This window comes from Bombus affinis, chromosome 2, assembly GCF_024516045.1.
Source record: "Bombus affinis isolate iyBomAffi1 chromosome 2, iyBomAffi1.2, whole genome shotgun sequence".
Lineage (NCBI taxonomy): Eukaryota > Metazoa > Arthropoda > Insecta > Hymenoptera > Apidae > Bombus > Bombus affinis.
This window is the reverse complement of record NC_066345.1, coordinates 12,303,907-12,313,552: the sequence shown is the minus strand read 5'-3', so window position 1 is coordinate 12,313,552 and position 9,646 is coordinate 12,303,907. Positions and strand designations below refer to the sequence as shown.

The 9,646-nt window shown below is 36.8% G+C and overlaps 2 protein-coding genes across 4 annotated transcripts; both read left to right on the top strand.

Moving 5' to 3' along the window:
• Nucleotides 1–5,440: 5,440 nt before the first annotated feature.
• On the top strand, nucleotides 5,441–8,074 carry LOC126925073 (reticulocalbin-2). 3 transcript variants are annotated; one of them, XM_050740261.1, is made up of 4 exons: nucleotides 5,441–5,691; nucleotides 6,179–6,414; nucleotides 6,500–7,103; nucleotides 7,178–8,074. In XM_050740261.1, exons 2-4 carry the CDS (start codon nucleotides 6,198–6,200, stop codon nucleotides 7,347–7,349), a joined length of 993 nt encoding a protein of 330 aa, XP_050596218.1. In that variant the 5' UTR covers nucleotides 5,441–5,691; nucleotides 6,179–6,197; the 3' UTR covers nucleotides 7,350–8,074. The 3 variants fall into 3 exon arrangements, with proteins under 3 accessions (XP_050596218.1, XP_050596202.1, XP_050596208.1); XM_050740245.1 differs by having other exon boundaries at nucleotides 5,442–5,691; nucleotides 6,191–6,414; XM_050740251.1 differs by lacking the exon at nucleotides 5,441–5,691 and having other exon boundaries at nucleotides 5,991–6,414.
• Nucleotides 8,075–8,192: 118 nt separating this feature from the next.
• LOC126925101 (DNA-directed RNA polymerase II subunit RPB3) lies at nucleotides 8,193–9,528 on the top strand. The gene is made up of 5 exons (XM_050740303.1): nucleotides 8,193–8,407; nucleotides 8,488–8,632; nucleotides 8,712–8,919; nucleotides 8,997–9,203; nucleotides 9,265–9,528. The coding sequence occupies exons 1-5, from the start codon at nucleotides 8,322–8,324 to the stop codon at nucleotides 9,447–9,449; spliced, it is 831 nt and encodes a 276-aa protein (XP_050596260.1). The 5' UTR covers nucleotides 8,193–8,321; the 3' UTR covers nucleotides 9,450–9,528.
• Nucleotides 9,529–9,646: the final 118 nt, after the last annotated feature.

Below are 9,646 nucleotides of genomic sequence, written 5' to 3'. Positions count from 1 at the left end.
TCCAACGTTTGTATTCGTATTTCACTTGGTTTAGAGCCAATTTGAGAGCCAAACTTTCCGAAAGAGGATTCATCCCTGTATAGATCGTAGCATTTTTGCGGATCGTGGTGTTCGTCCAATCGGCTTCCGCGGCCGCATGTGCTCGAGGATGTCGGGCGGAAAGGACGGCCGAAACCTTCGGCACGACAGCTCGAAATACGGCTTGTAAGTTTTTACACCGCCGCCTGGCCTGCCATATTCCCGAAAAGGAGCAGAATCGAGCCGCGGGATATCGATACCACGAGGGTACTCGTGCTAAGCTGCCTCGAGCTGTGGCCTGCTGATAACAAAAAGGTCGAACCAAGTATTCCGTTTAAACGGAACGGACGTTCCTTCGCGAAAAGAATTCCATTACAATACAGAAGAATCTTCGAGCTTGCTAATCTTTGTAATCGTTTCATCGTGGACAACGATATCCAACGATATCGAAGAATTTCACTTTTAAATGTCTCGGTGGCTCGCTGCCGACTTAATTCGAATTCCTCGTGTCTCCAGATTCCATGACCGGTTAACGATCCGTCAGAAGAAAGAACGCTTGGCAACGTACGCTCCTCTTTTGCCAGTCGTTAGTATTCCGGTGCGAGGTGATCGTCGGGAAGCGATTTGACCAAGTTTAACGGATCCACACGGGTCAGCCTTGTCCAGAGGGCTCCTCGTGCGAGAGAACTGTTGCCGGTCTCCGTGCTTTAGCCCGATGTGCTCCTTCGCAAATCCGTCTGGCCGTCGCGGCAGCCACGAGCAGAATACCAATTCCCAATTTGTCCAGGCATATCGACTGGGTACTCAAGGGCGTGACACAAATGCCAGATGCAATCAACGGCCTCCGAACGTCGACACTGAGAGTGCAGTATTTCTCTTAATCCGCGTCATCGACAGCCGCTGAGCAACGCTAAGAAATTCCATATCCCCTTCCGAAATGGGACTTTAACGAAGATATGGTTGCTCGATAGATTATTGAAAAAATGAGGAAATAGTTTGGATTAAAATATAAATTCACGTTTTAAATTATTCTTGATTCTGTTGATTTCAAAACAGAGATATTTTACTCGTAGCACGAACTGTAATCAAAGCAAAAGAAAATAAAGGAAAAGAAGGACAGTGACCTAAGATCGACACGAACTAGAGCCAAAATCCAGTTGGTTTTCTTCGGCGCTCCCGTCGCCTCAATATTGTCGCTATCTCTTGTATACAGTTGCCGCCATATTCCACGGGAAGCCGCCATATTACCAGAAACTTCCACCCCCTTTTATGTGGCTTGCCGCGGACCGTCTCCGCGAAAACTACCCCCATAAAAGTTGACGACTTAAATCGCGGGGCGTATGGCCTCGGCTGAGACAACCGCGCCACGGAAACGTCGAACACCCTTACGATTCTGCGAAACGCCTCGAAATATTTCGTCGTATACCGCCGACAGTTCCAACATTTCCGGTTCATTCTCTCGTAGTGAAACGGAATGGAGAATTCTACTCTACGAACATCTCTTGTTTTTAAAAGCAATCGATACGTTTTAAGTGAAATAAAGTTGGAATATTCCCTTTGTTATTCAAACTCGTAGAATCGAGAAGAAGACTCGTTCGACCAGCTCCCATGGAAATTATTATGAAAGCCATTCGATTATGCTTCCTCGGAGAATTATCATAGCCGCTCGTAAATTCCCCTGGCGCGCAAAAGCAATCTGCGTGTTCGTTCCAAATAGCGGAGGCGGCATTCGTTGCCGAATAGGCTGATAATCCCGCAGATACCGAACGATAAAAAGGAAAAGAGAAGAAGAGGAAAAGAAATCTTCGAGTGGCTCCGTAATCAAGGAGACCAAGATAAATATGGAAAGGAGGGCTTAAAGCAAATGGCGACCGGCTACACGATCCAGCCTCAATATGCTTGAAAGTGTCCCGCTGACGTGGCGTTTCGGAATTGAATGACCGAGGGATTAGTCCGATGTCATTGCGTCGAGGATACGAAGTTCGGAATAAATTAAAAGCTAAATTGAAAAACTTATATTGGAAAAAGAGAGTAAACAACTTACAAACGTTTTATTAACGATACACTTTAATTAGCGTCTCTTTGTCAGACGTTGGTCCAGCCAATTTTCTACCTAACAATCCGAATTTTCATATCGCTCAATGACGTTACTCTACTAATTTATTTTTTAAGTTAATTCTTGCAAATTTTCTGTCCGATTCATTTTTGAAAGCGAGGACACAATCTTGCATTAAGTTTTAAGAAGCACGGAACAATTCGACACAAAAGTAGGCATAAACAAACGGGATCACTGCGAGTATTCCGCTTTGCGGCTAATATGACCGATGTATGTATGAGGGCAAGCCACGTATAGGATAGGGGTGCATAAATATGTACGTATGCGTCACCGCGCGCATAAGTGCCGATGAGGGGATTTGTAAATGATCGTAACGTCTCGTGTCAATCACTTAAGTATAACGTTTCGAATCGTTTCGTAATCTCGCTGGCTATCGAAAAATCGCCGCGCTGGCCAATGTTTCGAATCGTTCAAACATTCTTTACTAACCAAAGCCTTGTTCTGTAAGAAGGAGCGCAGAATTGTCAGTGAAATACTACCGAAACGTCTTCTTGCGATTTCCGCGAGGGAATGCGAAGGAAGTCGGCTTAGAATCCTTTGCCCGCGAAGCAGGTCGTGACATCCGGTTGGAATCCAGCAAAAAAATATATTCCGCCGCCTGATATACCGTGGTGCAGAAGCGAAGTTCTCTTAAGACGTCGGAAACCGCGTAAAAAGAATATTTGGTGGCGGCAGCGCGAAGGGGCGAAATTACGTCAAAAAGTCCGGAGAATTTATCGGAGCACTTTTTAAACTCCGCCTTCGCGCGATTAGCATATTATTTCTATGGAAGCTCGGCCGGAGGGAGAGAGAGAGAGAGAGCGGGTAAGGTTCCTCCGTCGGGTTTAACGCGGCCAGGAGCATATCAAATATGTTGATAAATGATCCCTTTGAGCGATGAATAGGCGGCGTCGGGCTTTACGTATCCTTTTTCGTTCATGCACCGAGCATTTGAATGTCAGAAGGAATGCTTTCAGTGGCTGCTCGTCCCCCGTCTCAGCCATTGGGAAAAATCACAAGCGTCTGCGTTCTCCGCGTCGGAATATTCCACCGGAATCGAAAATATCTTGAGGAACTCGTCGACGACGGATTCGTTAGAGTCGATCGAATGTCGAATTCAACGGCTTTTCCTTTGGGTATTACATTGTTCGACAGACGCGGGGAAAGAATGCTTATGAACGTTTGAATTTCCTCGCAAGTGAATGAACTTTATATGATCGTAGAAAAGTTGTAAGCGGAGCAAGTGGTAAATGCTGCACGCGACACTAGCGAATATAAAGATTAAGGTAGTCGAACATTTGGATATTTTACCAGGGGAACATTCGTCATTCTGCAAAGAGGGTGAACGACGAATTTGCAAGCCTGATGGAATTGACACTTGACTTTGATCTCGAAATCAGTACAGTTCGCGGTTGCGGTCACCGATATAAAACAGTCGTATTTCCGTTTCGCCAATCAGTTCTGACCGACCGCACTTTTCCCAATCTCCATATCATTTCACCGCAGACGGAGAAAAGAAAACGGGAGAACACCTTCGGCGAGTTTCTGGCTAAATAATTACGGGATCAGTGAAGCTGGAAAATTGATCGCGGGAATGAAAAAAAGCCGACGGTTCGAAAATTGGAAAAATACGGTAGCGGCGGGAAATCGCGAAAGCCCGATGATATTTTACAGCATCCGCGTTACACAGCGCCATAGAGAAAATTGAAATATTTCGCTGACCGGCGATGTTTAACAAATTTTATCGTTCGATTGTATTTTACGGACGGCGAACAATAACGTTCTGACAATTAGCATTATAAAGGGAAGAACACACGTCGGAAAGCATAACGAGAACGGAATAAATTTTCGCCAACGTAAAATTAATTGTTAACACTCCCTATTCGACGAGTGTATTGGTGACGACAGCAGACAACGCGAAATTGTCCTCTAATAATGAATTTCTGTGTTATTAACCGGGGGTACGAATCGTCGATTTTATCGTCCGAGACCTCCGAAATGCAGAACTGTTCTGAAGGGATAAGTTATCGGCCACCAATAGATCATGAAGAATTGTGCGATCGTATGGAATTGCAACATTATCATAATAATTCCGGCATAATTTCATCGTTTGCAGTCGAAACGTATAGCCATTACGCAAGATTTAAGACCGATAATAAAAATGATTGCATATATTACTTTCCAAATGTTTAATAAAAAAAAATCATCATATTGTCTTTCATCGTTATATAGAAAACAATCGATATTTTAAGAAATACTCTGAAAACAATTAAGTGATACATGCAATCAATCATTAATTAAGGGCAAAATAGACATTAAATAGGACTTTGCGCCTCAGGTTCTGAAATACCGACGTGGAAAAAATCAGAGTGTTTCTTACGCCCTCTGCGTTTTGTTACGACAAACATAGTAAGTAGTAGCATAACAATGCTTACATATGCAATGCTATCTGTATGTGCATGTGCAATGTGCATATATAATTTATAGCACTATGTATGTATATACTTTTGACATAAGATAAATCTATAACAAAGTTATTTACATATTAGATTAGCACATTAAAAACGTTTCAGTTGGAAAGAGAATACAATAGAGACAAACAGAACAAACGTGAAAATTTAAAACTTTTTATCTTTAATAATAAAACTTGGATTTTATTTCTAGTTCAGAGATTTAGAATTTGTAAATTGAAATTAAAAAATCTAAAAATGAACAGTTGCATTTAAAAATGTAATCATATATATGTAATGACAAACATAGATATATAGGGTGTATATAAAAGTTGGGAACAAACTTTTGGGACCTGGTACAGACGAGGTGTCTGTGGCAGTACTCATCAAAAAAAGTAAAAAGGTCTTAAAAAACGTGGATTCAAAGACAACTTCAAAACATTCAAAGAAGCTGATATTTTCAGACGGCCTTCGATAAAATTCTTTTTTTATAGCAATAAAATCGATATCCTGCTTAGTTTTAAAAGTAGTTTTACTCAACTTTATACTATTTTACATATGTGGAAAATAAACGTTCAAAATTCTAATAAATATCTTAAACCTTTATACTAAACAAACTGTAATTCCTGTACGATAAAATGGAAAAATGGAACTGAATTACGCTTTTGGGCTAAAAATATTTTTTACTGATATTTTTAGAGTGCGTACTTCCGCTTTACATCTTCGTAGTTTATCAAATCATTATCACGAGTCAGAAAATAACGGATATTATGATACTTTACGGTCTTCAGTCTCTTCCTGTCCTATCTATGTCGCTTGCTTGATGGTTACTGAAGTTAGAAATAAATTGAACACGTGTTAGTATATCTATTTTTGAACGCTCACCCTAGAACAAAATCATGACCGCACATACTGATCGTGGCTAAGGTAGACCTGACGTTCTTTTTCTTCGTCTCTTTTCACGGCGCGACGTACCAAGCACTGATATTCCAACACGCGCGTGTGCTACTGACACCCTGAACGAAAGTGAAGTTTCGTCTCATTATCAAAAACGTGAACTCAAAGAGCAAATTCTTCTAATTACAATCTGTTACAATGACTAATCAATTTTAAAAGATTTCTTAATAAGTAAGTAAAATTACTTAGATAATATACAGTATAAACTCGGAATTGGAAACTTACATTTCTGCTTCATATAATACATACAACCTTTGTTTAATATATATTGAGTTTATTGCATGAACATCTTATTAGTACTCGTTCAGATCTCCTATTATTATATTTTTCTTATCCTTGACTGCAAATATCATAAAACAATCTTTTTAGATCTTGTTATTTTCATAATTCAAAAGTGAATTTACATTAATTATAAACATAATATTATATATTTCACATGAGCACTTTATACTTAAACCTATTGCTTTCAGTAGCAATAGGGAAATCTATGAAAAATTGTCAAATTTAAATCTTATCAAAATCGATTTTCGAAAACGATTATACGACATGCGTAACGACAAACAGTCGATAGAAGTCATTATGGCATACTGTGTAGATAACAGTGCACCTGTCAAATTTTTCCTGTTCTGAGGTTATCTCCTCTTATCCTAATTCTTAGAATTTTCCCAAGGCTTACGATGGGTACACGCCAAATGCGTGTAGAAATTCTTCTTTTTATCTTCACGATTCTGGGATCGATTTCATTCGGAAATGCAGCTTCCGCACATATACACTCTCATCAACACAAGCAGAGCAGCAATGAAAGAACAGAGGATGGTGCATTTAGTCCACGAGACATGGACCATTACGCTGGAGGAGAACATCATCAGGAGTTTGATCATGAAGCTATTCTAGGTATTCTTTATATTATATCACATTCATAACTTATTACAATAAAACCAAAATCTTATCAACAAAATCATGTTTCTCACTTTCATAGGAAGCGTAAAGGAGGCAGAAGAATTTGATAAACTTCCAACAAAGGAATCAAAACGACGTTTAGCAATTTTATTGACAAAGATGGATTTGAACAGTGACAAATTTATTGAGAGAAACGAACTAAAGGCTTGGATTCTGCGTTCTTTTAGCATGCTTTCTGCTGAGGAATCTCAAGATCGATTAGAGGATGCCGATACAGATGAAGATGGTAAAGTCAGTTGGAATGAAATTATTCAAGATACATATGGCACTGATCCAAAAGATTTAGCAGTGGATGACAAACTTATCACTGACGACAAGCAAACCTTTCAAGCTGCTGATATAAACAAAGATGGTTATCTTGATACAGAAGAATTTAAAGCTTATACACATCCTGAAGAAACACCAAGAATGTTTCCACTCCTATTGAAGCAAGCTCTGGATGACAAAGATACAAATAAAGATGGGTCTATTAGCTTCCAAGAATTTATTGGAAATAGAGCTAAAGCAGAAGATAAAGAGTGGTTGTTAATAGAAAAAGATAAATTCGATTATGAACATGATAAAAATGGAGATGGAAGATTAGATTCTGATGAAATACTTTCTTGGCTTGTGCCTAGTAACGAGTGAGTAAATATTTATACAAAATATTTTTTAATTAATGATTTAAGAATATATGTGACATCATTAAATATTTTAGGGAAATTGCAAGCGATGAAGTCGATCATCTATTCGCCGCATCCGACGACGATCACGATAATAGATTGTCGTTTGATGAAATTTTAGACCACCACGATGCTTTTGTTGGTAGTGAAGCTACAGATTATGGAGATCATTTACAAGACATTGAGCGTTTCACGGACGAACTTTGAAAATCGATTGCTAAATGCATTAGCAAAATTTTACTTCCTTTCGTAATAGCTGTCAAAAACTTACATGGCTGAAAATATTTTTAATAATATTTAATGCTATGCTTTCAGCTCTTATATGTTTTAGTATTCCTATTTATACTGCATTTAGAATACATTCATATTAACACTGGTACAACATCATTTACAATTGCACGAACTTGTTGCAGATATTCAACAAATAGTTTCACAAACCACAGTCTTCCAATTTTTACAAAAATTTAGTGCCATATAAAGCATATTATACAAATGTTAGCACTTTAATATTTATGTTATAAAAGTTAGTATTGTTTATAAGAGTTACCAAAATTATATTATCTCATTTTTATTATTTATTATGTAAAATGATCGCTTATACGTGCATCCATTGATATCATTTTCTTTTCATGAACTTACAAACATAGGTGAAAGTGAGGTATAAGAATTTAGAAAAATAGTAATTTAAAGTGTTAGATTTTACTGATTATTACTAAATATTTACACATACGTATACTATATATTATCATATATATAAATTATTCATTCAGTTCCATTCATAAATCATTTTCATCAGAAACTAAGAATATGTAAAATGATTTATGTTGTTCAATATTCATAAATACTCTTTGATGCAGTTTTATCTACTTTTCGTATTATGTGACGAATGATATGTAATGAAATTTTTTTAATAAAAGGTACACTACATCTAATATGAGTTTTTCCTTTACATTATTGTAGAAAAGAATTAAACGATATTTTCTGATATTTTTTAAAAGCCTATTTTCAAACTAGATCTTTCATGGCGGCGCTGCATTCCTAATTTATAGACCCTATGTATGCCTATAGCAGGAAGAACAACGGTAATTTAAGACTGTAAAAGGAATATATATGTTAACTGAGCTGGTATTAACTACAAAACATATTTTGTATTGATTTCAATATAAGGAATCCGGTAAAATGCCATACGCGAATCAACCATCAGTTCATATTTCAGATTTAACAGAAGAAAATGTGAAATTTCAAGTAGAAGATACAGAATTGAGGTAAGATAGGTTATATTGAATGATAACTAAATTCTTTTATATTTTTTTCTCTTATTTTATTAAACTTTTAATTTTTATAGTGTAGCAAATAGTATGAGACGCGTCTTTATTGCCGAGACACCTACTATGGCCATTGATTGGGTGCAATTAGAAGCCAATTCAACCGTGTTGAGCGATGAATTTTTAGCACATAGGATCGGAATGATACCATTGATAAGTGATGATGTAAATAATTAAAAATCAATACTTCAATATATTTAAGATTTTTTAACGAAAACGGAAAGTTGATATTAAAATTATTTAGGTTGTTGATAGGATACAATATACAAGGGACTGCCAATGCATGGATTTCTGTCCAGAGTGTAGCGTGGAATTCACACTTGATGTAAAGTGTACAGAAGATCAAACGCGGCATGTAACCACTGCAGATTTTAAATCCAGTGATCCAAGGGTACTTCCTGTTACATCCAGGCACAGAGAAGATGATGCTAGTGAATATGGAGAAACAGATGGTATATATTTATTTAAATATTATATCCATTACTTTTATAATGCATTATACAACATGAATTGACATACTCTTATCCAGAAATACTGATAGTAAAATTGAGAAAGGGTCAAGAATTAAAGTTAAGAGCATATGCAAAGAAAGGTTTTGGAAAAGAACATGCAAAATGGAATCCCACTGCTGGTGTAAGCTTTGAGTATGATCCAGATAATTCTATGAGACACACGCTATTTCCAAAACCTGATGAATGGCCAAAATCAGAATACAGTGAATTAGAAGAAGATCAATGTAAGTATCACTTTATTATACACATTGATTCCATACTAAATTCAATCATAAAATGTTTTAGATGAGGCACCATTTAATTGGGAAGCTAAACCAAATAAATATTATTTCAATGTTGAAAGTAGCGGAGCTCTAAAGCCTGAGAATATTGTCATGATGGGCATTGCAGCATTGAAAAATAAATTGTCTAACTTACAGACACAATTGAGTCATGAAGTTCAAAGCGATGCTTTAAGTATTCATCATTGAATGAAATATATTGTTAATATTTATATATTTTAAGATACCTTCTTTATATTCTTACAAAAATTAAAATTTACACTGACATAACTTGTATTGCAATACTATTTCTGTATCATTTATTCCCATAATAAAAAAAATAAAATAAAACACTCATAAATGAAAAAAAATTATATTAATTAGACATAATTTATATTAAAAAAAAA

What these genes read in the sequence shown, in the direction of transcription:
- LOC126925101 (XM_050740303.1), top strand. Translation starts at nt 8,322, where the DNA reads ATGCCATACGCGAATCAACCATCAGTTCATATTTCAGATTTAACAGAA. An exon ending in TGAATATGGAGAAACAGATG is followed by an intron (nt 8,920 to 8,996) that starts GTATATATTTAT and finishes ACTCTTATCCAG; the next exon opens with AAATACTGATAGTAAAATTG. An exon ending in TGAATTAGAAGAAGATCAAT is followed by an intron (nt 9,204 to 9,264) that starts GTAAGTATCACT and finishes AAAATGTTTTAG; the next exon opens with ATGAGGCACCATTTAATTGG.
- LOC126925073 (XM_050740261.1), top strand. Translation starts at nt 6,198, where the DNA reads ATGGGTACACGCCAAATGCGTGTAGAAATTCTTCTTTTTATCTTCACG. An exon ending in TGATCATGAAGCTATTCTAG is followed by an intron (nt 6,415 to 6,499) that starts GTATTCTTTATA and finishes TCACTTTCATAG; the next exon opens with GAAGCGTAAAGGAGGCAGAA. An exon ending in TGGCTTGTGCCTAGTAACGA is followed by an intron (nt 7,104 to 7,177) that starts GTGAGTAAATAT and finishes TAAATATTTTAG; the next exon opens with GGAAATTGCAAGCGATGAAG.